This window comes from Passer domesticus, chromosome 4 (genome assembly GCF_036417665.1).
Source record: "Passer domesticus isolate bPasDom1 chromosome 4, bPasDom1.hap1, whole genome shotgun sequence".
Taxonomy (NCBI): Eukaryota; Metazoa; Chordata; class Aves; order Passeriformes; family Passeridae; genus Passer; species Passer domesticus.
In genome coordinates this window covers 57,692,924-57,720,911 of record NC_087477.1, presented here as the reverse complement: position 1 = coordinate 57,720,911, position 27,988 = coordinate 57,692,924, and the positions used below count along the sequence as shown (strand labels likewise).

The 27,988-nt window shown below is 41.7% G+C and overlaps 2 protein-coding genes across 11 annotated transcripts in view; one reads left to right on the top strand and one right to left on the bottom strand.

The window, feature by feature from the left end:
- SCFD2 (sec1 family domain containing 2) overlaps positions 1–21,486 on the bottom strand; it is a 187,369-nt gene extending 165,883 nt beyond the window's left edge. The window contains exons 1-2 of the mRNA XM_064418169.1: positions 20,717–21,486; positions 15,925–16,093 (exon numbers count right to left, since the gene is read on the bottom strand). Of these exons, the coding sequence (XP_064274239.1) occupies positions 15,925–16,093; positions 20,717–21,452 (905 nt within the window). The 5' untranslated portion in view covers positions 21,453–21,486. The remainder of the gene's footprint in view (positions 1–15,924; positions 16,094–20,716) is intronic.
- Positions 21,487–24,107: 2,621 nt separating this feature from the next.
- Positions 24,108–27,988, top strand: part of FIP1L1 (factor interacting with PAPOLA and CPSF1) — a 36,904-nt gene continuing 33,023 nt past the window's right edge. For 2 of the 10 annotated variants that reach the window (XM_064418160.1, XM_064418158.1), the window contains exons 1-3: positions 24,377–24,646; positions 25,340–25,379; positions 27,740–27,797. In XM_064418160.1, the coding sequence (XP_064274230.1) occupies positions 24,565–24,646; positions 25,340–25,379; positions 27,740–27,797 (180 nt within the window). In that variant the 5' untranslated portion in view covers positions 24,377–24,564. Of the gene's footprint in view, positions 24,219–24,375; positions 24,647–25,339; positions 25,380–27,739; positions 27,798–27,988 lie in introns of those variants that run through there. The other 8 variants (XM_064418162.1, XM_064418164.1, XM_064418167.1 and 5 more) reach the window with 7 other exon arrangements.

The following is a 27,988-nucleotide window of genomic DNA, read 5'->3' as shown; positions in this document are numbered from 1 at the left end:
AATATTTAAAGTGTTGCAAATCAGCTTGCAGCCACTAAGGCTGAAGTGCTTTGAGCAAAACTGGGAGCTGCTTATCAGCCATCAGTTTTACAATGGATTCTCCTCTGGACCCCCTGAAATAGCTGTGGCAATAAAAAAGGTGACAGGAGTTTGTCAGTTCACTGTATGTTGTTCAATATCAAGGTATACATTCCAAGGAAGTACAGTATTCACTGGACTAATACAGTAGATTCATTCATAAAAAGGCAAGATTTGCCAATAGCAGTCAAAAATTTCCTAATATTTTGGTTCCTCCCCTGTTTTTACTTTGGCACGGGTCTCCTTGTGCCAGTAATACTGACCCAGCATGCAGAATCACACTGCAAACCAAATGAGGGGCAAAGAACTTCCTTTGCCTGCTCCTTGACAGCTGGGAGGTTCTGCCAGGCAGTTCCACAGGATACAGCCCACGTTTTCCTTCATCACTGGTTCTGTCTACAGCTGACTCAACATGGCCATAAAAAAACCCCAACAGGCAGAGCATTCTTTGAAAGCTCTGGCTCACATAAGAAGGGTACATTGTGGGGTAAACCAGGGGAAAGTTGGTTTAAACACACCAGTAGGACAGGGAACAGTTACTGTACACAAGTTATTATATTCAAGCCATGATATTTAGCTTCATAAAGGCATACCTACAGATACTGATACTTCAGGGCAATGCCAGTCAAGTAAACTTGAATTTTGCAATAATTTTCAGACATGGGATGATAAAACAGATTATTGCTTACCATTAGGAGAAGAGAAACTAAGATACACAAGACACAACCAATGACTAAGACCAACAGTAATCAGAAAGTGTTCTTTGAATTTGTACATCATGAGAGAATAGGTTTCCGTTTATCTTACAAAGAAGCATATGGAAGTGTGGGACAGGATTTTTACAAACATAGTAGCAAGGTCTAAAATATGTTGAGAAAAAAAAAATCAAGAAAAAAATAAAAGAATCAAAAGTTTATTTCAGACAGACAAAAATTTTGAGAATAATGAGATCAAACCAGTTTTTAAATATCATCATTTTAAGTTGCAAAACTGCTGTTTTGTACAAACTACAAACCACCATATTCCAAGAAAACCATGACCATTATACTCCAAACCAGGAAGAAATATGCTCCCTGTTATCAGCAGAGCATGGGAGAACTTAAAAATAAACATTTCAGGAGGTACTTATAAACACAATCACCACAGCAACCCCAAGATGTCACAAAACTTCTCTGTTTACCTACAGTTCTTTGCTTTGGGATGAACTACTTTTCCTTCCTTTATAGATAATGGAAAGTAAATCAGACTTATAACATTTGACATATTTTTGGTCCCACAGGTGAACTGAATTACAATAAAATTTAATAAATAAGTATTAAAAGGTTGGCAAGGATTCAGTTCACATCAGGAATTGATTAAAAAGAAGAGAAACAAAACCTCCCAACAAAAGTAAATTATAAAATAGCACCCTACATTTTCCCTTTTCTTTCTTAAATAAAAAAAAATAAAACAGAAACTTAACTCTATTTGGCTCATTCATATATCTACTTTACAGATGGCCATACTTATAAATTACAATATGTACATAAGTCTGATGAGTGTGGTCAACCACCATCTGAAGCATGTTCATCTTGTGCCAAACCCACCATCTTCAGTTTTATCAAACATTTCCTCAATCCAAGTATCATGTAAACTTGTAAGGACAAGCATTTTAATCACAGTCTTGTTTCATGTGGATCTAAATATAGATGTATTTGTGTATATATATAAATGCTGTGATACACATACAGTAAGTATTTTGGCTTCAGAAAGCCAAAAAGTTTAACATACACACTTAAACATCTATGATACAAAACAACTTTACTTGCTAATAACCACATGCAGGAGACAATGCAGCTGTGCACGAATGATGTTATTAAAAAGTAATGCAACTCCACTCATTGCTTCCAATATCAAAGAATTACTGTGTAAACCAATGACACCAGTGTGCATTAAACCAAGACAGCAGAGAAATAATCCCTGCACTGTATTTTACCATAATACAAGTCATGTATTATGGTAAGTCAGCACAAATGCATGCATGCACAGGTACACACAGAATACCTGAAAATTGATTAAGAAATCCTCTTATTCTATTCCATTTATACAGATTAATAATATAGAATTTCTGTTTCAGCTTAATAGTAGAACAGTTAGTGAAAAAATTCTTATAAAATATCCAGAGCTTTTTTTAATGTAGAATTTTATATATATATATATATATATACACACATATATATATACACATATATATATACACACACACACATATTTGTCAAATGATTTGGTCGTAATAATCCTCTAGCCAGACAGCATTTCTACAAAGTTTCAGCTTTTTTTTTGGTTTGTTTTCAGTTTCATAGATGGCAAACACAGCACTTTCCTTAAAAAAGAAAACTACACAGTCCAACGAACAGCTTGGGGAGCTATGGGCTCTCATCTCTTTTGAGTTCTGTTTATTCTAGCTATTCCCAAGACCATTAATATCCATTTGAACCTGTAAACTTGAAGGTCACCAAAAGGTGAAACATAAGGAAGCAATATAATATGGAATATTCAACTAGATTATATACTGTGAGACATTAGCACAGTTTCCTTCAACCCCAGTATTTTTTTTCCTTAGTAATAGAAAAGATAGGAAGATAATCTCCATATTAAACCAGAGTTTAATTTGTAGGATTTACATAATGACTAGCAATTTCTTTTAGTTAATAATTTTAAAATTAACTAACTCCGCCTTTCCAGAAAATGCTATGCAATCAGAATGAAATGAGTAGAAAAAATAGTTATCAAACAGTCCAGAGATGGAATAAAAATACACACCTAAAATTGGATACTATTATATAAATATCTTACCACTGTCAAAAGCAACACAAACCTAGCCTAAGACTGCACTGATTGTGGTTGTTAAGCTACAGCAGCTACGTTACATGTCACATTACATGTATAAGCTTGTGACCAGCAGCACTGAGAATGCACAAAAGCCTTATAAACACAAGACCTCCCAAGATCAAGAGGGATCTATTTGTGGACTAAATATCAAGCAAACACCCTGCAATTCCTGGACTACCTTTCCTCTCACAGCTATCCTTCTGCAAATGACACACGCCAACACTAACAAAGCTATACATGCAGATAAACCAGATCACCTCTATTTGTGACATCAGAAGAAAATACAGATATAAATCATCATGCCCTACATGTGCTGTGGCATCTAAATACATCAAATATAGTATAGTATAGTGCATCAAATATGTAAAATCAACTGACTCAACAGAAGAGGCTGACATTGCAGGGAGAAACTGCTTGGATCAGGACTCTTCATCTTCCCAAACTACCCTGTGAAAAGGAGAAGTAGTGCCTAATTCCATAAAGCCCTATTTCCTGCAAATGATAAAATTACTGGATTTAGGTTACTGACCAGCACACCACAGCTCCCTTTGGAAAATTATGATTTAAGTATAACACTGCCACACACACACACTGGAAGAAGTCATGTAAGCAAGCTGACGTAGCTTTCCAACTTCATATGGCAGCTGATACTGCTACAAGATAATTTCTGCATCAGCTATCAAATGTTTTGGGAGAAAGAAAATTCCTCTAAACAAATAAGGCTACTCCAGTGAACTATTGGAAGAAGCAACAGCACCAGCATGAAATGGCTGGCGAAGAAGCAGCCAAATAAATTCCTGAAGCCAGCTCTACTCACATTCTACAAAACCAACAGCCAGTGATGCTTCACACCTTTACATGACTATTGTACAAACTGCAACGTTTTTTGTCATCATGCTTATTCTGGAAGATGTTACCCTGAGGCAAGTCTTGAGGAAAGAAAGGCACATTTAGGACGGTAAGGAGTGTAGGAAAAGGAACCCCTGCAGAGCTGTCACTGCTCGCCAGGCTGAAGCATGAGTGGAAGGGAAGAATTAGTCATGCAAACAGCCTGAAACAGAAGCCATGCCTGGCAATTGTATCAACAAGAAACAGATCATCATCCTCGCCTGAAGTCCTTTTATGACAGTTACTTATGGACTTCAAGAACCTCTGAAGTCTATAATCTTGCATGATTATTATCCTGCAACCAAATGCCTCTGAATATCTTAAAATGAATTTCAGTGCGTCTTTTTCAAAAGTTGGATCATCTCAAAAACTTTACTGAAAGTATATCAAGAAAAGAGGGATTTTATTAATCTTTTTTAAGGCTTTTTTTTTTGATCTGCAGCAAGTGTACTTAACAAACAGAAGGTTGGATTATTTTAACCCTATTTGCTGACAGCTGAAGCAGAGGGAGCTAGCAGTTTACTTTGAGGGTAACAGAGAACAAGAAAGACACATCTCAGGAAAGTAGGGCTGGTCTTGACAGACGCCAACTGATCTTTAGGTCTTACTAATCCTTGAAGTACTAAATCCCACTAAGCTCCATCTTGTATACAGACATGATTTTGAACATGTTCTGTGCAGAGAAAAGCAGATTAACTATCCACTGGGCAAAGTGTCCTAGCTCTAAGATGTGGTCAGGACACCTCAAACCAGTTTAACTCTTACCCTTCCTCTAACCCCTAGCTACTCCTTTTAAAAATTATGTTATTTAAAAATACATAATACATACTGTTAGAATTTGTATCTGTTAATCAGCTGGTAAGGTTCCTTCCCTTCTGCAATAGCTTCACAGCAATCATCTCTGCAGAAGAGCCTTTATTACAGGCCACAGAACTAGCTATTCTAAAACTTTTCCATTATTAAGTAGTACTAAAGGGGATCTTAAACAATTATGGTGATACTGAGGCACTCTGTGGATAATGATACATCACACTTGAGCTTGGAAAAACAAGTTTCAGTTGCAACCAAACATATGGTAGTGTTGTCACTTCTTGACAGGTATTCAGGACTAAGCTTCTCTGCATTGACTCAGAGTAGGACCAGGTCTAGAAGTGCTCCTTCCTACACCCACCCCCACAGTCATAATACATTCCTTGGAAGTCTTCAGAGATTTCTCAAAAGGGTCTCCTGTAGAAAGAATAGAAAGGTAAGATGCGTAGCCTGGAATAGCATGTGGATTCATTGTCAAGTAGAGTTAAAAGCCAAACAGCCAAAAATAAGGAGGTTATTCCAGCTGTCCATCACCATTCAATAGCAGAAATGACACCTGATCTTTAGACCCCAGAGCAACAATTAAATGCAGACTGGTCCAAATAAACAACCAAGCACAGCACAGCAACTGGAAGACTGCCAGAAACAAAACAACTGACATCCAGATGAACACTTGCTTCCTTCAAGACAAACAAATGCAAAAATCACTGAAAAGCGAAATTCTTTCTGTCAGAAGTAGAATTGCTTCTTGTGACCTAATCCACCCTGTTTTGCAATTAGTAAATCTGGATATATACTACTTCACAAGATAAAGGGAACGACTGATGCTGCTAGGCTTCCCAGATACTTCACAGGCCTCTTAGCCCTCTTGCCCACTGTAATAAAACAGGCTATCATTCCAGCATTACCCCAAAAATCACTCTTGCTCCTCTAACAGTGGACAAACTCTGCAGGGGTGAAGGAAAAAAAGTGCATACAAATAATTTCTTAAAATTTTCTACTCGTAACCATCACTTAACCCCGTCTGAATTTCAACTGGCTGCCTTTTTGTCCAACAAAATGTTTCAGCAAAATGTTTCATTCCTACAAGCTGCAGGACAGCTTATGTAGAATGCCAGACTGAGTTACTGCATGAATCAACTTAATTGAAAGCTTCTGAGTAGGATTTTGTGCACTACAAGGTACAGCAAAAGTCTTGGCAAGCATCTCTTTAAAATGTGTATATTAAAGATTTACTTGTCAGGGATTTTAATTTCAGTTTTGGACAAAGCAATGAATTATACTAAATATAAAGTCTGATCCTTACAACAAACATATTGCTTGAGAATATTACATGTAACACAATAGGTTACTTTAGAACATTCTGCCCTGCGTTTTAAAGCTATTGCATAAGGTTACTTTAATAAAAATGATTCCAGGGAAAGAGCAGTTAGTAATGAGGTGCTGACAATTGAATCTACATTTAGGGATTGCACTGGAGTGCCAAGTCCACTTTTACAGATGCGCTGCTTAGCTATCCAGTAGATGTCCTCAGGGCATGTAAGACCAATGTATTTTGGGTCACGTTTGGCAGCAGAGACAGATGAGACAAGTGAAAACATTTACCAAGAACACATCTGACGTGTGTTTTTCTTATTAGAGAAATGTAAGAAAATAAACCCAGATACCATGGAATGCCAGGAATTCCTTCTCCTCCATGTTTTTGATTTACAAGGCCAATTTTTGGTAGTCTCCTTTGACCTCCCTCCCTCATTTGCTTGCCTAAGGCCTGGAGTCATCAATGCAACCTCTTGACCAAGCCATTTTGAGGGCTTAATATACAAAAATACATCTTCATCACGGATGGAAAGACAACTCTTTGCATAAATGACTCGGTTACCACAAAAATCACTGCACAGTACATTTTATGGTATAAATAGTTAAAAGAGTCAAAGATACTCTTTTTAGGAGTTGAGAACAAGTATTCAAGTAAATACTTTGAGATCCAAAATAAATTGTGAAACAAAAAAAAAAAAAAAAAATCTAAAGCAGTCTTTACATCTTAAAGATGAGATCTTTGAACATCCAGAGCCAGACTCTTTGCTAGCATGTTGGTGAAACTTAGATCAACTTGAAGGCAGAATCCTGCATATCTTCATTATTCTCCTCTCTCAGTTCAAAGTAGCATATTTGTCATAGTTTCAATGCAAACCTAGAGCCCTAGCTTCCTTAGATCTCATGCAAACCTAATATGGACAATTCCAGCCTTCAAAACCAAACTGACAGCTATTCAGCAAGAATAAAGCTCCAGCCTCAGGCTTTCATTTTTATAACCATTTCCATACTCTGGTTGATCTGTCATGAGAAACAGTTACGGACTTCTGTTGACTGGGTATCTTCTCACAACTCCTTCCTAATACACTTCTGCCTGCCACAGAATGAGTGATGAGAGCAGAATTTTGTCCTAATCCAAAATCTCTGGATTTTTGGTCACTTTTTGTAGTCATTTAATATTAACTCTGCATCCTCCTCTTAAAACGGGCTTCTGCAATCAGTTTGGTGCCACCTAATTCCCTCCTCCTCCACATACCCTCCCTCCTTATCACCAAACCAAGTGTATCATTGATGGCACCTTCTGACCTATCAAAGAAGGTCTGAAGCCACGACCCATTCCTATCATCAATAAGAACTGCAGCCTTTTCTGTTGAGGTTAACTTCCCTTTTTTTTAAGGGGTAACTGGAGCTTAAGCAGCCACATGCAGCATACACATTTAGCTTGTGTTCTGTGGCTGTTTCCAGTTAGTGAAAATGACCCGATATGGATTTCTTTTTCTTGTTACTCATTTAAATAAATAGTAGAGTTGTGCAGAGAATTAGGTAAGGTCATAAAATGTTTTCTCTCCCACAGAGGCTGGAAATCTTTCCCAGTTGAGGATCATTTAAAAAAATATACTCACAACCTATGGAAACTAAGTGGTACTTGGTGGAGCACAGTCATCCAGAACCTGCAGAAGGACTGCTTGAGGGTTGCAGTTCATCAGGGCATAAGAACTGGCTAGGCTTGGTCAATATTCACAAGCACTTTTGAAACTGTGAACAATTGTAAAGTAGCAATAGCCATTTCAGCATCCCCTAAAGACACTTCAGGAAAAATAACACACACACACAAGTAAACTTTAGACCTAGGGATCATGAATTAGATTCCAAAGATCTGACATCTAAATAACAGAAGCCATGCTAAATATTATTTAGCCATGCTAAACAGCAGAAAAGAATGTTGGATTTCTGGTTCAATTAAATTAAAATCTATAGTTGTGCATGTATTTATCTGTATAAAACCAGAATATTTCTCTGTGCAATATTCCATCTACTTTTCAAAGTAAAAGCATCTTCAAGTGCTGACAGGTAAATAGCTGACTTCACATAAATTTAAGCCTGTGTAACCTTTGATTCCTGGTTCATATTAAGTCTGGAATCATGAAATAACCCAAATCATACAGTCAAAACTTGCAATCAGACCCATTGCCAAGATAATACTGTTTCCTTCCCAAACATTACTTCGTCATCCAAATGAGCAGCTGTCATTTGTTCTTCTCATCAGTCTATTATGGCACATTTCTCTCTGTTGTAAGATAGAGCAGGCTTACTTTATAGTACAAAAATGATAAACGAAAACACCCCCCCAGGTCACTCAGTCACTCTCTGTTCTGGCACTATGGCTGAACAGCAAAGGAGAAATTCTGCAGTATGTAATAAGGCCAATGCATATCACTGCATTTTAAAACCTTGCTGTTGAGGTCATTTAGGAGGCAAACTTGAAGGCAGATGGCCAAACAGAGTAAGAGCTAGTCTTAAAAAAATCTCACAACATCAGCCAAAGCAACAGTCTCCAGGAGATTGCACTAAAACACAAGAAAGATCAGAGCTCACTTTGGAGAACTACAGTCTACTTAAACAGACACAGTCTTCATGCTACTATTAAACTCTGAATACATCTGCAGGAAAATGCACTGTGGCCACACCAAGAGAAAAGCACTTTGCAAACTTACACTGGGGAAAAAAAAACTCACAAAATTCACAAACAAAAACATTAAGGGAATAAAAAAAGTGGTCAGTTTTAAAAGAGACGCTACAGAGACAAAAAACCATTGCCTCTAAGCAATGTAAAGATCTTCCCACTGTCCTGAGTGCAGACAGAAGTTAAGTCTTTCTGATAGGTCATCAGAAAGAGATTTGTCCTTCTTTATATCTTGCAAGGAATGAACCTGCAGAACAGGGCACAATGGTAACAAGGGAACAACTAGAAGACAAACTACCTGAGGGGTTTACTCACTGAAACTCCTTATAACCAGGTGAAGATGCAAGTACTCAGATGTGTTGATGGCTGGACAACATCTGGGTAAGGTTAAAATTTATTGAGTCTGTCTTCTTCAGAACTAAAAACATCTTCAAAAAATTAAGAAGGAAGGGTCCTGATTTTGCTATTTTCACCAAACTGATTCTACAGGCAACAGCATCTCAAAACTCTTGATCCTTGTACTCTGAGGACTGCTGTGATCATGTCAGAGGGCCTAGGAAAAACAGTCTGAATTCCATCTGAACACTTTCATTACTAAGCCTGGGTAGCCTAGACAAAGAGGGCAGTTGGAGGTTCTCAAAGTACAAGAATGAAGGCTTGAGCAGTCCAGCTTCCCACAGCCCCCAGAAGTCCTTTTTGTGGCCTGAGAGGCATAGATAAGGAAGAGCCACCTAGCTGATGCCAAGAGTCTGTCAGCCCAATTCATTCTTTATCTCAAGGAAAATAAGTTTCAAACTTCCTCTTATCTAGAAGACAACTTCTAAGGCTTCTGAGCCCTGTCGTAACAGACAACTGACAAAAATGTGGCACCTGTTAAGGAGGAGGATGGTTGGACAAAGAACCTTCATGAGATTCCTCTGCTGCCCACCTCAACAGACTCACTACTGCAGCAACCTGGGGCTTTGCAGAGTGGCAGCAAGGTCTTCTAACAATGCTGCATGTTACATAGCACAGGCAAGCTGGAGGTCCTGACCTCTTTCCAGAATTTTCCACTCTCAGCACAGCCTTCTCACCCCTTCATTTTTTCCATTTCAGTGAGGTCCCATGTTGAAAGGATCCAGGCAAATATACACATTTATTGTAAAATATAATAAATCTTATCAGCTTGTTCATCTCATCCTGTGACAACAGTCAATTACGTTCATTTGATTCCGGCTGGTTTGAAACTGAGCAGAAAGCATCTCCTGGAAAGCTTGTCTTGACTGACAAACCCCAGAACCTGATCCAGCCTGGGCTCTTATTTCCAACAAGAAGATGCCCTGAGAAATTTCAAACAATGAGGAAACTCTAAATAGGCCTCGACTCAGGACTGTGCTCCAAGCCTGTATGAGTACAATAAAGTGGTGATCAGGAAGGCTGCCAGTCCAGGAGCATGGAGGAGAGAGGAAGGAATGCTGTGTTTGGGGCATTCCTACTGCCCAATCCACCACTCTTGTCAAGCATCTCCTGGTTGGACTGCTGAAAAGGCAAAAAAAAAAAAAACAACATAAAAACCCTCAACAGCACAATTCATCTCCCTGAAAATGGACCTCAGCAGCACAACAGGAGTCCTGGAAGCACAGGGCCAGGCTGTAATTTCACCTGGCATTGGTGAAAAAAAGTTTCAGAGTTTTATTTACTGCAATGGGATGGCTGCTTTTCATAAATTCTGCAGTTACAACTTCCTTCTCTCCCCAAAGTGCTGCTCACCTTGCTCAGAAAGGCAGAGAGGAAACAGCTGTACATTGGGTGGTGGCTTCTTTTGGGTTGGTTTGGGATTTTTTTGTCTTGGGGGTGCTGAATTTAGGTTTCAAACAATCTTTAGGAGCAGAGTTCAGCAGAGCACTGCAGCAGGGAGAGGAGGCTGGGTCCCGGGAGAGCAGGAGCATGCAGCTTCCAGCAGGGGGAAGTGTCCAGCAGCAGAAAAGCTGGAGGAACACACCCCCGCCCCTCCAACAGCAGGGATGGGCAGGGAGCACCCCGCTGTTGCTGAGCCACCACCAACATACCAGGACAGATCCGAAAGCAGTTTTTAGCACGAAGCTGTCTCTCTCCCTGTCTAAAAGAGCCTTGCCATCCTTTGTTTTGGGTTACCCTTCCTCCTCTGCAAGACTTGCAGTGGATATGAAGCAATATCGTCGTAACATCTGGATTTTCTTACTGCAATAGTAATATTTCCTCTTTAATATTAACATTCCAGAAAGGAAAATTACTCGTATTTATGCCATAAATTTCCAGCTCATTCAAGAACAACACTGTCCCAAATTACCTTCTCAAATTAGCTTCCAAAAATGTATGCATGCAAAAAAAAGCAGTGGTTTCATTCCTAATTAATACCTACAGCTGACGTAAAGGAAATATTTTTTTAAAAGACTGAAAACACCAAAAAGATCCAAGAATCATGCTATTAAAAAAAAACAAAACAACAAAACACCAATATTCTTCAGATGCTTGTTCCCTGATTAACAAAACAATCAAACAAAAAAACCTCAAGAAAATAAAATCAGCCATTCAAAAAAGTTTATTTCCCAGATTAAACGGAGACTTTAATCTCCTCTTCAGTTTTATTTCTTGTTGCCCTTTTCTTTGCCATACACACACAAAAATCTTTCATTTGAAATTGACATCATACATGTGACTGTACAAAGAATACTGCATGTGTGTTATACTGAGATCACTGGAACTGCTGTTCCATCAGTTCCCAGGAAAGGGGGCCAGGTGAATGCAACCCAAAACTGTCTCCCCTCCCCAGGGGAACACAGCCCAGTGAGTAGGAGTGGGAAGGACACAGTTCCAAAGAAAGCACAAATGGAGATCCTGTGTTCAGTAGTCCTGACACCTTAACTCCCCTTGTACCCACCTGCACTGTTACGTGCATTCCCAGAGATCAGATCCCCTAGGATTTTTCTGCTTTCAGTATGCAAACCTGTATCCTAAGAAAATCCCTGTTTTCCTGGTTTAGAAAACAAGTTCCTTGGACAAGAACTACAAGAGGAATCAGAGGCAGAAAGGAATTAAGTGACCTGAGATCATGCTGCAAGCTGAAAGCAGAACCAGGACTGGAATACAAGTCCCCTCACCTCATGGCCTTCCTTTATGTTTGGGGTTATTCAAGTCCCACCAGTACCAGAGGAGCACTGAATCATCACATCACACCCAAATGCAAAGATGCAGCTGGAGCAGGGCTTTCTTCTCTATCCAAACTGTATCATTTGTAAAAAGTACTGATCAGTCCAAAATATGAATAACAACTGCAGAACTAAGAATGATGAGGAGAAGTATGTATTTTCAACTGCCACTACCATGAGACACTGAAATTTTATCATTCTATCTCCAGGAATGTCCTACTTTTTAACCCACTCCCCCACCACACCTACCTTTCCACTCCTAATACAAGACATAAAGAAAGATGTTTGCGGGTGCTGTGATTCAAACATCTGGCCTGCATAAAAATGCTTTCTGTATCACACCCATCAACATGGTCACTTCATTCTCAACTTGTAATTTCTCCCCTCAATGCAAATACAGATGATTTAGAGGCTCCACCTGTTCTGTCAAAAGTGCCCAGACAGCTCAGCTATATTGCTTATTGAATTGCTTTAGGCATAGCAGCCCAAACATGAACTGTGCTACATTAATGTATTTCATTTTTATGGAAAAACACTCGTTGTAGGAGTCCAGTGGTTCTTTGTATATTGCATTAAATACATATATTTTTTTAAATAAAAATCTGGACTTTTTAAAAGATTTTAACACCACACTGAATTCTAAAAAGCTTGAAAACTTCAAACATTGGAGAAAAGAAGCAAGAGTGCAAAAACAGACAAGAAACCTCCATTCAGAGAGTTCTTAAAATGTGCATAAGCAAATTAAATATTCAGTCTATTCAGCAAAATAGGCGAGCATATCAAAAGTGTTCCTGGCTAATAAAAGAGCGTATTGAAAAAGAGTAAACAGATATTCCTTTGGTTGCTCACAGTGTATATAAATATTTATTTCTCACACACCACAGGCCTGTGATTAGGAGTCAGGCATCTGAACCCTCATTTGGGGTTTTAGGGAGCCACGGGGACTTCATGCACCTCAGCTCCCAGGAGTCAGAAAAGGTAAATTCCATCAAAATAAACTAATTACTGACAGCAAGATGCTTCAACATGCTAAAAAAAGATCTTAAAAACACAAGATGAGTGCTTTGAGAAACTCCACTATCATCCACACTGGAACAGCAACATGTCAGTGACTATAGTAGGGCAAACAATGACCCCGTGAGATTTTTGAGGCTAATAAAACTAAAAAAATCAAGAACTGTAGAATAGTTTAGGTTTTTTTTAAGAAATTCCCTCCCTCACAAAGAGAGCACCTTCAAAGTACAGTAACTCAAGCTGCATATGGCATTTACATTTTCATCTAAATCTTTAAAGAAGCCCATTATTTCCTTAGATTTGAGAAAAGAACCCTGCTTTATTTCACCACACCAACCATAAATTATTCATTAATTCAGTTTGCTAACTCTGTAACTGAGCCCAGATGTTTCTGCTGGAGTGGCATGCCATAAAAGAAGTTAAATATAGCAAGCTGTATGCAAGGACCAGACTCTCTCTCTTCCCTCACTACAGCATGCTCAAATATTACTTGAGAGAAAACAATGAAAACATTTTAAAAATATTCTGAATATGTGAGTCTGAAATGCCACAGTCTGATCACAAAATTTCATGTGAAAGAGCCCCCACACATTTCATCTGGGTATAACTGAAGTCGCTGGTCCTGTCTCTGGAGAAAGGGCTGGCACTTTCACTCACCAGAGTAAACAGAAAATTTACAAGCAGAGGAACACTCCTTGCCATGCATCATTTACAAATACAAATGAAGACTTAAGTTTTCAATTATAAGAAACACTTCTGAGCCAGCTACCAAGGGCAACAAGCTGATGAGGAATTGAGAGCGTCCTAAAGAATTTCTCACGGAATTGACACAGAAACCTACTGGTGAGAATTTTTAATCCATTTCAGTGCTTCAGAAAAACAACCATTTTACACTAGCAAAGATGATTAATGCTAGCATTTATAAGCCAACACTGAAAATATTTCTGTTGAACAGAATGGAAACTACCACCTTCAGCCACACATTCAGCCACTGTTATGGTTTCAAGCACCCTTCATCAACTGTCTTAAGCTAGTTTCAAAGTGCCTATTTTAAACTAGGAACTATTTCTGATCATTATATACTTGGAGAAGAAGTGAAAAACAGGTTGAACATCACACTGTCACTTGAAGTTTGGAGACTCTTCTAAGGCCCACAACTCTTCTTCAGTTGTTGACTGTGGCAACAAGAGAGATTTTCAGAGGTCATTGTGTCCCTTTGCTGTGCTACAAGGCAAGATTAAGACTGTTTAAAATATTTGCTTGATCTATTCCTAAAAATTTCCAGTGTAACAGATTCTGTACCATGAGTTTGCAGAGAGAGGGTATTTTGGAGAAGCTGTTATAGACCAGTGTGTTAATGGCACCACTGCTTTGGTACCAGGTATCAGCTGCTGTCATCCAACTTTGCCACCACACTTGCATCTTGTAGCCAAATCCTGCTGTTCTTTAAGCAGCTGTGTCCACATGAGACTGCAAAATATGTTAAGACTAACTACTGTTAACAGAGGGCACCTACCCATTAGCTAGCAAATAGGCAAACAAACCTTGATGTAAATATATATACACTAGCCACCTCAGAACATAGTAAAACTCTGTCAGCTGTTACTAAAAACACGAATACATGACTGAAGTAGCAATTTAGCATGCCATACCAGCACTACCTTTAGTCTCCTCAATGTCAATAATGTGAGAAAAAATAGAGTGGTAGCAGAGGTCAACAATATCAGGGCAATAAATATTGGGGTTTTTTTCCTAGTCCGCTCTGATAGAATTTTCTTTATTAATGGTAGCTACTCAAAGTTAGCACAAAAAGCTACCACAAAGTTCTACTATGGACCTCTTCATTTTACTGTGTAGACAGATCTTTAAGGACATTTAACTCCTACTTCAGGAATCAGTGGGAAAGCAGACAGCGAGAAGCAAACCAGAGCAAATGTTATTTAAGCTAGTCACCCTGGCAGCAAGTTACAACTGAGTCCACCTCTAGGAGGAAACATTTCCTCTCCAGCTTCTATGGAAGAAAAGAGGTGTGCAATGCAAAACCTTGAAACTGGACCTAGTTACAGCACATGTGAGAGATGGAAGGTGACAAAGGATCTGGAGGCTCTCAGAAAATAAACACCATATGCTGCTAACAGTGGAAATCTGTGAAATCTTTGTTGGGGGGGAAGGGAAGAAAAAGGATACAGTGCAGGTGCAAAATCACAAAAGAAATCAAAAGAGAAGCACAGAAACTATATTAAACAGCCCATCTCAAAAAACTATTTTCTAATATATGAGGAGAGCATTATAGTAAAAGAGAAAGAAATTTTAATCCCCTTTGCACTGTATAAATTTCTAAACCACTGCTGAGAAAAACATTTATTGAGAAAAAACATACCAGCACCTGGTATGTTTCCTTGTTTTTGCATAGTAACAGAAGTTGCAGGAGAGTTTTGGTTTGGACAATTAAATTTAGAAAGTCAAACATCAAATCTGATGCACTTTACTTGTGAAGTCTTAGCTACACATTATACACAGCTAAGTACTATTGTCTAAAGTTACTGCTTTTTGGTTGCTCTTGTTTAAGAAAAAATCAAGCCCCCGTGAAGCTGTCTGTATACCTGAATTTGTGCCTTATTATCCTTCTCCACAGGTACTGTGTTTGAAAACAGGGATACAACCTTAAATTAAATTCAGCATCCAGCTAACTTTATAAAGAGGCTTATGGGAAAACGAAGTCACCATTGAGACCTACCTGTTTGCATGACCTTTTAGGCAGAAAAAGAAATGTCACAAGGAGAATTCTTGGTGTTAATCTATACTGATTTCTGCTACAGTAATCTACAGCAATTTAAACAACCCAAATCTAAAAGGTCTTGAGATTCTTCTACTTTTGGAAGTCTTATCTGGCCAACTCACTTAATGTACACATATAGACTATTACATTCCAGCAGAATTACAACCAGATGGGGTTTTGCTGTAAGCTTGACTGTTTTCTTTTGTTTCGTTTTTTTAAAGACTTGTTCTTTGTCCATTTGTTCACACAGAGATAACAAACATATTCAACATTTAAAAACAGAAATTAAAAAAAAAAAGAAAGAATAAAAGAATGTTTACTTTGGTTGTGCTAAGCAGCCAGGTGCTATAATACTGCAAGTTTCATCTGTAGTCTGCAGAGCTGTAAGTTCCACCATGTTAACCATTACATCAGTCTTGTGGCCAGGAAGTTTAGGAAGCACAGAAAGAATCTTCTCTGCAAGATTGTCGCCATGATGACCAACTGCTCCTGAAGAAAATGGAGAAAAACAAAAAAAGACCCAAAAACTATCAGGTGCATAACTAGAAAAACAAACAAAATTAAAAGAAAACAACTACATGTTCTGAGGAGAAGAACACTGGTACTCCTAATATCAAAACCACATTTAACTTTTCAAAAATAATTTTTCTACAAAAGTAAAATTAATTTCTAGAATGTGTAAAGTTAAAAGCACTTACAACAGTTCAGAAAGATTAATTTAAAAAGTACTATTACTACCACAACTATTACCATTAAATTAGACTTAGTTTTACAGCTGTTAGATATTCACTGATTTTACACTTAGACATGAAAAACATTTTTCTTTGCCTAAGGAAGTTGTTAAATAATATTTGTAATGGTTATTTAAAAAGCAAGCAAATATTTATATATACACTCACATGCATACTATACTTTTCTACATAAACTAATAGGGCTGTGCTTAAAAGGACTATATACAAGTTGCAAAAATAGCTACCCAGACAGGCCAGCCCAATATTAAAATAAACAATTACCAACGGCATGCCACAATCAAGATCACATCACTTTTATAGGAACTGAGGGCAGCTCAGGTGAACAAACATGAAATAACTAAACCAACCCAAGTTACAAAGTATAAAATGTGAATTTGACCGTATTCCAAGAGAAACTCTGAACTCCAGCTGGCATGTTTTCTTCAATTTTCCTGATTTCAAACACACATGCTTTTCTTTCCATTCATGAACTCTCAACACAGGCTCTACAACCAACTTTAAAAATATTAGCACCGTGAGCCAAGTCAAAGCAGAAAAACATGACACACTCTACAGATGAAAGTCAAGACAGAGGGACCAAAAACTAAATTGCCTTTAGGTCAGGAACAAGTTGAAGATATTTGTAGTCTGCCATTTAAGCTACAGTTCAGCCACCAACACAGGGCTGGACAGCAGTGCTGAGCTTAGTTTTGGTTGTCCTCACTTTAATCACAGAAAAACGGGAACTTTTGAAGCACCACTGAGAGGCAGGAAAGTTCTCTCAGGATATGGTCACACTCCATCTAAATCCATCAGTGTGGCAGCTATCTGCTCTTATGTTTTCATCATTTCCAAAGACGGAGAATATCTGTTTCAACAGCTGAATTAGCTTCACATGCTCCATAAATCCAAACAAGGCCCTTACATCAAGTACATTGCTAAGGTCAGATTATTAAGTGCTCTTGGACAGCAGAAGCAGAAGACTGTCTCCAGCAATCCTACAGCAGCCAGGTATCCAGGCTGTAAGCCATGGTTTTCCATGGGTTATCCACTTTTCTGTATTGCAAAAGAACTTGAAAAGAGAAACAAGGATGAAAAAGGAGAAGTGAAGCCAAACTCTGTGCTGACAACACCTTTATCCACAGAAAGCAAAGGCAGCACAAGTGTCCAGCGCAGGGTGGTACTGCAGTGTGGACACCTGACCACTCAGCTGGTTTATTACCCATTTGTTTCACCAAAACCTGCAATAATCACAGAATAACAGCAACTCCCTTTTCTACCATTCCCAGCCAGAGTTAGACCAATGAAATACAGATGGAATGAGCTGGGCTGTCTTTGTGACTCCTTAAGCTATCTTGTTCTCCAAAATCCCTACATTGTTCTTGCTAGAAGGGTCACCTGTAAGGCACACTGCAACATTCGCAAAGTTGCACAGGAAAACCAGCAATAATCTCGTGAACCTTCACCCCAGGTACTGGAAGCAACACCTGTCTCTCCACACATCCTGCATGTGAGCAACATTTAGTTAGACAAGACATTTGGTTAAACTAGAAACACCTCAAATGCAAATAAACCCGCATTAATTATTGACATCCCTCCTTTCTTCTTGGCATAGGGGGAAGACTCAGAGTACTCAAGCTGCTTCCATGAACAGCCAGTGAGAGCCTCTGCCTCTTTCCCACGACTGCTACTTCTTGGAGGTCTCCACTGGTCCACCAGTGCTACTGGCCTTTGCCATGCCTCATCAAATCAATCACAAAACATCTAATGGAGGATTTAAAAGTCACTGTCACCCCAATCAACTGCATAAATTAACCAAGCCTGAAAAGATTGTTAAACGTCACAAGACTAGGACAAGAAATCGGAGGGAGTCACTTTCAAACTGCACTGACTTCAGAAGAGTGCATGGGACTAGTTTTGATCCTCTCTACTCACCACTTCTGAGGACAGTCAACAGACTGCTCAGCAGCCTTTCATGAGCAACAGTGTTCAAGGCACAGGTGATGGTTTTGAATGCTGCCAAAGTACAGACAGACTGAGCGTTCATGTGACAACAAGTTATCTGACCATTGCAAAATAGAAGCTTTCATGCCAGGCTAACACCTAGTTTTCACGATACTCTGATGTATCATGCTGTTCTAATTTCTTTTCTACTTTTTCTTTACATTATAACTTACAAACTCAAATAGGCGACATTTGATACAAGTTGTAACTGATACAATTTGCAAAGTCAACTAACCAGTTCTTTAACAGCAGCTAACTACACTAATTACACTCCCTGCTTCCCCTGTGTATTCTTTACTGTACAGTTTTTAGCAAACCAATGAAACAAATCTTATTGTGTGCCACTAAATTCAGGTTCATATACAGCTTTACCTCTGAAATGCACCAGATTTTTCTTCCTTCAGTTTGCATTGTATTTGCTAGCATGAGTCCAAACCGTGGGAATAATTCAATGAAATTACCAATGAATTCTGGAGGCATTTGTTGGTAACAAAAGAATGGTTGCATGCAGGGATCTTAATTTCATTTATGGATACTGAGAATAGAATCGTAAAAACAAATCCTGTAACTTCTCATCCTTTGAGCTTTGCCATTTCCTTCCAGTGCTGCTCACTACAGCCCTAATGTTATCTCAAAAACCCTTCTCCTACTGAAGTACAAGATTCCACACTTCCCTTCCCAGGTTTCAGCTGGTACCAAATATCTCTCTCCACACCTCAAGTCTCCTTGTCAGACAGCTCCCTGTCATCCCACATCTGGTTCTGCTTTTTGTTTTTATTTCTTCTCACTATCTGAGTGCAAAAATAAATCCTTTCCCCATTCTCACCCTAAACCAACACTCTTCTCATAATTTCATTTTAAGGTTCTTTATCCAAGTCCACTTTCCTGCAGCCTTCTGATCAATCTTCCCAACCTCAGCACAGCATTAACTGCCTGGATCCATAGCTGCTCTTCAGCACCTTGTTGATAGCTGTGAACAGCAGTTGAAGGATACATATGGGAAATTATGGGAGGAAAAAAATATGGAGGAAAATTTAGAAACAGACAAGCTGCAGGGTGCAACACTGTGCCAAGTACTTGCTATATGACTTGTGGTGGCAAAAAATTATGACATGAATTATTGACTACAAACAGAACCAGGCCCACACCCTGTACATGCCAGCATGAATTATGTATGACTGGGATAGCAAATGCAGTCATTGCTATATCAACACACATACCTACAGAATCACTTTCAGGCATATAGATACGGCTAAAGGTTACACAGAGATGTGTATCTGCCTAGACAGACACAAAGATAAGAGTGACAAATAGATTCACTGGATACTTCACAGCAATCCATAAAGCTCAGTCTGAAACATGCAGACCCTTTCCTTCACACCCCAAGGTGGTACACAGCCACAGTTAAGGTTTCTAGTTTGCAGCAAAATGGAAGTGCTAGAAACAAAATTTTGAATTTCCAGCAGAGCCTTCTACCTTATTCTTCATTTCTGTGATCCACCAGGATACAAGGGTATGTAAGCAACCATCATGGCCATGGGATTAAACATGCTGTCTGTGTTGTCAGATGAAGAACTGTTTGCATACCTGGTGGCTTAATACAATGACTCTTCAAACCACTAACCTGTGGAACGGAACCACACACTGCTTATTCTGTAAGATCACGTTAAACACGAACCAAGAACAACAGGAGAGTAACCAGCTCAGCTATGTCAACTTTTCTCCTAATCTGGAAAGCAGCACCAGTTCATTGGGCAGTTGAGTATGACTTTGGGGTCACTGACCCCCAGGGACCACCACTTAACTAAACCATTTCAGCTATTTCTGCATGAAAGGATGCACCTGGCACTAGGGGTATTGGCACAGCACTTGGGATCATGGATGCAGCTGTAAGATACTTTTCCAAACAACTGGATAATGTGAGCAATGGATGCTGGACTAGAGAGCAGTGGCTTTTAATCCAGGAAGCATGAAACTGACACTGGGACAAAAGATTACCACATCCATATCCCCCATGGAAATAGCTGTTTTGGAACAGAAAGGAGGACATTGGGTATCACCAGCAGAATGCTGGAACACCAAGTTTTCCTACTGGAGCAGGATGATGTGGAACTTGCAGGAACTACTGCTTTGAACCCAGCCACGTTTCCCCAGCTTCAGGAGAAGCGCAGAGTTCTACCATCACTGCCTGCTAACCACTGAACACTAGCAGACAGATCCCAAGAGCAATCCCACCCAGGACCCAGAAATGGAGCTACATACCCATGGGAGGACACGGTATAAAGTGGAATATGGGTTCCCACTATGTGACACTCTCCCGGTGGGGTGGGTATGGGCCCTGTACAATGACAGCCCATACCAGCTGAGGATTTCTTACCAGCGAGGTCCAACGTCCTGTCCACGAAGATGACAGAGGCCTTGTTGGTGGCTGTCCTCCTCCTGTTTCTGGCTGAGGCGTAGCTTGCCAGCTCAGCGGCGACGACCCTGCTGAGGGCCCCCACAGCGAAGCTCTCCTCCCGCAGGCCCAGGGCGGCGAAGAGAGAGTCCAGCTCGCCCACCAGGGCCCGCACCGCCGCCCGCAGCTCAGCAGACAGCGCACCCAGCCCGACCTCAGCGGAGCCGGGGCCGCCGGGGCCGCGCAGCGGCGGGAGGAGCGCTGCCAGGGCGGGCAGCAGGCACAGCTCCGCCGAGACGGGCGCCAGGAGCGGCGGGCCCCGCAGCACCACCTCGGCGCAGCCGCCCTCGCCCATCCACCGCCGCAAGGTCTCCTCCAGCTCCGCCGCCCCGCCGCCCTCCGCCTCGTCTCCGCACAGCAGCACGCAGCGCCGCACGGCGCCCCGCTCCAGCGCGCCGCGCACCGCGGCCGCCGCGCCGCCCCGCAGCGTCCCGCTCACCACGAACACGACGCGGGCCGCCCCCGCCGGCACCGCCGCCTCGGCGGACAGCGCGCTGACAGCCAGCGCCCCGGCCGCCAGCAGCTCGCCCGCCCCGCCGGCCCAGTGCAGCGCCTCGGCGGAGGGCGCGTCCATGAGCACGGCGGCGCGGTGCGCCCGGGCCAGCGCGGGCTCCCAGGCTCGGCGGCTCAGCTGCCGCAGCACCTCCGGCACCGCCATGGCGCCGACAGCCACAACACGCCGCACGTGCCGGGCGCGCCGCCGGCGCCGCGCGATGACGAGGCGGGCGCGGGTTGGCTGCGCGCGGGCGGGGCGGGGCGGCTGCGGGGGTGGCGGCCGGGCGAGGGCCCCGCGGCACGGCCGGGGAGGGCACGGCGGGAGCGGCCGCTTCACGGCAGTTCACGTGTTCAGCACCGCTCCGTGCCCCACCACTGCCTGTCCGTCGTGTTAGTGGTAACAAATGCTTTGGTGAATGAGCTGGTACTCCTGCTCAGTAAATGCGGGTTTTCTCTGTACAGGTAGAGACGTATGACAAATTATTTTAATTGCACTTTCCCCTTTAAAAGGCCTTGATCTCGAAATCAGTTCCAAGGCTAACGAGACAAAACGCCACAACAAGCACGAGTTCGTTCTCCCCAGAGGCCTGACGGCCGCTTGCAGGTCTGTGTTCCACACAGTATCACCCGGGCAGCCTCCTCCGTAAGCACCTTCTCTGACACAGCGGGATTATCAGCTTTTATAAACAGATAAAACACTCAGTGAGTTGTTCACCCTCCAGCTTAACTGCTGTTCTTAGGTCTCTTACAGATACAAATGGTTTCAGAACACTGAAAAACATGAGTAACACCAAACTCACTAGATTTCCAGTAATTAAATCAGATGCTTCCCTTTTAGTGTTCTCTACTGACATTGCTCTCAGATGCATTCTTCCCTTTCTTTATACTGTTCTAGCACCAATCTGTTATTTTAACCTTAGGGCATATAGCTTCATCATGCTAGAAAAATATGTAAGTTAATACCCTTCTGGACTATTTTGATTTGAAAAATGAACACTAAGAGAGGATGGGGGATAATTAAAATTGCGCCCCTGAGTTTATAAACAAGTAGAATTATTCTTCTCTCAGACTGAATTACCTCAGAGATTATGTATCTCTGAGTTTTTGCTTTGTGATTGAGTGCCACAGACAAAATCTAGACAAATTATGGCTTGCCCGACAATTTAAAAGGGGTTCTTTACCTTTAAAACCATTAAAGAAAAGGGGCAGGGGAGGGGCTGACCTATTTTAAAAGGTTGACAGGTTTTTTATAGATGTTATTGTCAAAACATCAGATGCTTTGCTAGCACTACTTGCTAGAAGACAAAATGAAGTTAATCAGTTTAAAGCACAATGGTTAAAATACAGAACAATATTATCTAAGTAGTTTTTACAGCTTATTTTGTCCCTTGTGCAAGGTGACAACTACTGTGTCAGAAGAAGAACTGTACTACTAAAGGGTTCCATAACTTGGTATCTTTGTGTGGGTTTGTGTGGTGTAACCTGTGAGTGAAGATGGTGATGCAGCTTGCAAAGACGCATTCTGTCTTCAGCCTTTCAGCTACTCAAAGCCTTAGAAGAAACTTTTACAGGCCACAACTGTTCAAAGTGGGTTTTTCCATCACCACCAGCTCTCTGTGATTTCTCTAAAGGTTTGTACAAGGAAATGTGCTTGCAGGATCTGCATCAAAGTATTTTAAGATATTTTTTGTTCTTAGCCTACTCTTGGTTTCTACTTTTTGCATTTTCCTCAAACATGGTGTTCATTCTTCTTTCTTTCTTTCTTCAGTCTGCAGCCAAAGGAAACTATTTGAATTCAGCTGTGTCATTTAATGTCAGCCAGAACTGTGTTAAATGGCAAAGTAAACAAAACAGGAATGAACATTCAGACACTGATGTCTATGAAGAGGTACTACATGTACACATTTGTCTTATGAGAAGTGACTCAGTGGTGAAAAACCATTTGCTGACTCCACAACTATCTGCATAAAAAATTAAATGGCAAGATGAAAACCTGCCCAATTACACCACATAATTCATTACCTGTACACAATACTCAGACATTTAATTTTAGGCGAAAAGAAATTTGGAGTTGGTTGGTTGTTCACGTGAACCTCAGTGAAATGTCATGCTGTATATGAAACCTCCAAATAATCTTCTCTATGCAGGCAATTCAAATAAGCTCCCCTCACTGAGAGTCGTGTTTATGTTACAGTCAAGTCCTCTAGTCTGATTATTCCCAAACTGACCCACTGAAAAAGCAAGTCCCTGTTTTAGTTTGCACATACATCCTGAAACACCACAAGCTCCATTTGTACACACAAGTGGTTGAAACTTATTGGACAGTTGTTGGTACTTCATCTTTCTAATGCATCTTGCACTTGTCTAGCATTCACAGAGGTAAAGTGAGCAAATCACCAGGAAAAAGGGCTCACTACTCCCCACCACTTTAAAAACAGAATTAATGAAATTCATAGAAACATTTTGAACATAGAAACACGCTGGAACACTCACAGCACACTACGAATGTTAAACCCTTACTGTACCTAAAAAACAAAGTCAGAAAATTTGTGGAGGAAAAGAAAAGTCTATGAAGAGTTGTTAAACCTAAAATACAGCATCCAGCTGGGACAGTCCCTGAGCCGAGGGACAGTTCTAGCAGAGGCAGCGGCGTGTTTACCCCGTGCTTACGCTCCCTCAGCAGCTGCCATCAGCCGCCAGTAGATGCTCGGCACTGGAGTGTACGTGTGTTTAGCCAAGTCCTGCTTCTGGAGATAGGCAAGGATGTTCTGGAGGAGATCGCCATGCTGCCGGTGATCCCTGCTGAGGGGACGGACGGGCGTCCAGGGACGCAGGAGGGCACAGGGACCGCCGAGAGCAACCGGCAGCCAGAGGAAGGGCAGGCGGCTCTCGCAGCGCGCCTCGGGAGAGCGGCGAAAGCACAGCGGCGGTGAGTGGCCGCGCACGGACGGTGCCCGGCCGGCCGGGCGGGGAGGGCAGTCCCGGGGCCGGGCCCGGCCGGGCCGCCCCCCGCAGCCCGTGCCCGGGGCGCCGCGGGGCCGGGCCGGGCCCGCTTCCTGTGCGTGTCACTCACGCGGGGGGAGGGGAAGCGCCGGGCGGCGGCGGCGGCGGATCCTCCGCGAGAGGCCGCGTTGGGCGTTCGCAGCCGCCCGCCCGTGCAGCGCCTGGCCGCGGCCCGAGGCGCGGGGCAGCCCGGGGGCGGCGCGGCGCGGCGGGGCGGCCGGCGGAGGGAGGCGCTGCCGGGGCCGGGCCCGCGCGTCCCGCGGGAGGCGGCCATGTCTACCGGCGAGGCGGAGCGGCTGTCGGCGGACGCCGATGGGGCCGCCGGGGACGAGGAGGAGGAGTGGCTCTATGGCGGTACGGACCTTCCCCGACCCCCGTGCCCAGCCCGCCTCCCCAGCGGGCCGGCCCGGCGCCGCCGTGGAGGGGGGGCCGTGCGGGGGTGCGCAGGCCGCGCCGTGAGCCGCCTCGCAGGGCCGCTGAACATGGTCCCCCCGTCCCGCCGCCCCCGTGGCTGCTCAGCCCCCTCTGTCCTCCCGGCCAGGCCCCCGGTGGCGACGGCTCCCGGCCCCTTCCCTTCCCCGGTGTCCGCTGCCGGTGCCGCGGGCCCTCAGCCCGGGCCGCGCAGGCCGAGGCGTGCTGGGCCTCAGCGGCGAGCCCCGCGTGGTGTCCCTGCCCCGCAGGCACCCCTGGGGCACCGAGCTCTCCCCGCTGCTCTGCTGCCCGAGTTCCCGGCGTTGAAATACTGAAAGAAGCTTAACCTTTTATGTATTAACTTTTTATACAACTTTAGGGACTATCTTTATGTTCAGGTATTAATGAAACATATAAACTAAACCTTGCCCATGTGGTGGACCTGTCAGTGCAGAGCACTGTAATTGCTTAGGGGTCTGCTCGACTGATTTCACAAATGAAATGTTTACAATATGTCTCAATAGTCAGTATGACTCTGAAGACTTCCCTAATATTCTACATCCCAAGATAATCTGTCACAGTTGATACCCTAGGGATTTTATTCTTAAATATTGTATTTCTTTTCTCTTATGGTAGATGAAAATGAAGCAGAGAGACCAGAGGAAGAAAAATCTAGGTGAGTATCCTGACAACTGAATGCCCTGTAGCGTGGCTACACAAATCCTGTGTTCATTACATTCTTCTTCCCAGCTCCTACCAATCCACTCTGGTGTCTTTGAAAGTGTCCTTAACATAGTATGTTTGGACTTTGCTTTTTTTTTGAAATGGCTGTACCTGTGAAATTGGACCACTTAAGTATGAAAGTTAGTTTAACTGTATGGACAGCAATAACCACTCACAAAATGCCAACAGGTCTTTTATTTTTGTAATAATTGTGCTTTGTGGCCTTAATGATGCATCAGGACTTGTTTGAGATAATTTAGCAACTGAAAAACATCCTGTCTCCAAAAGAGTTTGCAATGTAGTTGCAAAAACAGGAATACAAGGAAGCGGTGGAAGATTACCAGGTAGTTTTATGTGCAGATCACATCTGCTTAGGCTTGCAGGTTTGGCATGGTTTGGTTTTGGTTTTTTTTTTAACCAGTAAGACAGTATTTCAAAGAAACTTAAGAGAAACTTAGGAGAGCTTTGGAAGTATTTGAGGGGAACCTGCTTTAGTTACAAAGAGCTGTACGAGGGCACAAAGATGCTCCGTTGAAAATCTAACAAAGTGAATGGAGATTAGTGATGAGGACTGACTGGAAGAGGGAATCAGTCACTTGTGCTAAATGAAGGAAATTCTCATAATTGGTAAAATACGTAAATGTATTGATTGTCAAGGTATATTAAAGAAATAAAGGGAAAATCAATAGGTGAAAACGTGTATTGTTATTTTCTGTAGGTGTTTCCATTTTTTCCATGAGAACTCTTGCATTTAGTTAGTCTTGGTGGACTGCTTGTTCATAAGTGTGCTCAGTTGCTCTTCTGAACTCATGTCAGCTTTGACAAGCACAGAATGACAAATCAGTAATTACCTCCACCACATGACTATATATGACATCATTGTGAAGCAGCTAGAGGTGTGATTATTTGATTCCCATTATTTCTGTAGTATAAGAAACAGAGTTGTTTTCTTTCACTTTTTCCATGTCACTTAACAGGTTTTTAGACCTGTGTTGCATTTGTCTTGAATCCCATCTCTTCCAGGTCAAATGATTCTAGTTAATTATTTGCCCTTTATTTAGAAGCTGTTCCATATCAGTTGATTCCTTATGTTCAGTTACCTTTTCTTGACCCAGCATGTTTGTCACTATGATTGTTATTTAGGAAAATTACTTTAGGAAAATTACATGGAGGCCCAAATGATCTTTAGAAACAGTCTACTCCAGTCTCTGGTCAATAGTGTCTAGCTTGGCATTTGGCTGTTGCAATGCACAGTTTTGGACAAAAAGCATAACAAATACTAACTCACCCATCTTAGGAATTGCGTTTGGAGCTGTGGAAGTATGGGGACAGTTCAGCTGCTAAAAGTTTTGGTCTCTGGCCTCTCAGTTTTGGCATTGTTTGTGTATATGGAAATTGTGATGTGTTGTTCAGGTTCTGTACCTAGTCTGTCATTTTACATTTTACCAGGTGATGAAGTGAAATGATCAAGCTTGAATCCTGAGGCAATAGCTGGGCTGTATTGGGTGCAACACTCAGGGGTGTGTTGCCAACAGAGTATGGAGTTAGATTCATTCTATTCAATAAAAATTGGCAATTGCACACTTTGTTTCAGAAATACCTTTTCAGTGAAAGAATATTGTTTCTAGATGGCTCCCTGCTTACTCTGCTATTTGTGGTGCAGCATCCTAACAGCTAATGGGACTGTGGAAATTAAAATATTACTGTGTAGGAAACAGCTGTAGGTAGGCTCAGTGAGATAGCATGGATGTCACAGTACTCATCCTCTTAGATGGACCAGTAGCTTTAAAGTTTTTACTCAGTCTGCAGTTAAATGTAATTGAATTAGTCATTGAATTGTAACTATTCTATATGGTAGGAGAAAATGTCATAATGCTGATGTAGGAATTCTGTTTCAGTGAAACATTACCTGTGGGTGTTTAAATGCTTCTTTTTCCATTATGACTGTGAAAAGTGTCAGTCTGCAGGGGAAAAAAAAACCCAAGCAACTTATTCTCCCTTCATATGTTACAAAGTATTTCAGTTTGATTTCAAAGGAAGATCCAAGTGTAATGCCTCATTGCTTCCAACTATTCTACAAACATCCAGTTAGTATAAATTATGATAGCTAAATATTGCTAATATAAAGTTATATTCATCTTGGGATTTTTTTAATAAGTCAACTTTTTTTAAATTAATACTAAAGACAACTGGAGCTTTGGCTTTCCGTGTGGAATGATGAAGCAAAGCTTTTTTTCATCATTAGCTGATACCTGTGAAACAGCATGTGCATAAATATCTAGTTTCACCTTTTCCTGTTTGTTTTTGTTGAAGTGTTCCACCCCCGCCTGGAAGTGAAGAGGAAGCTGCAGAAAATGGCGTTGTGAAAACGGTAGTTTTAAACGTGTTTTTGAAATACTGTTTTAAAATGTTTTCATTTAATGCCTTACTTGGAATTCATATTTGATTAGGACTTACATTTAAATGAATTAATGCCTAAGTGTGTGCCTTTTTTTTTCTAAAATGTGTTTGTGAGCTGCAGAAATTGTAGAAATTACTAAATTAGGAAATAAATTTCCTGCT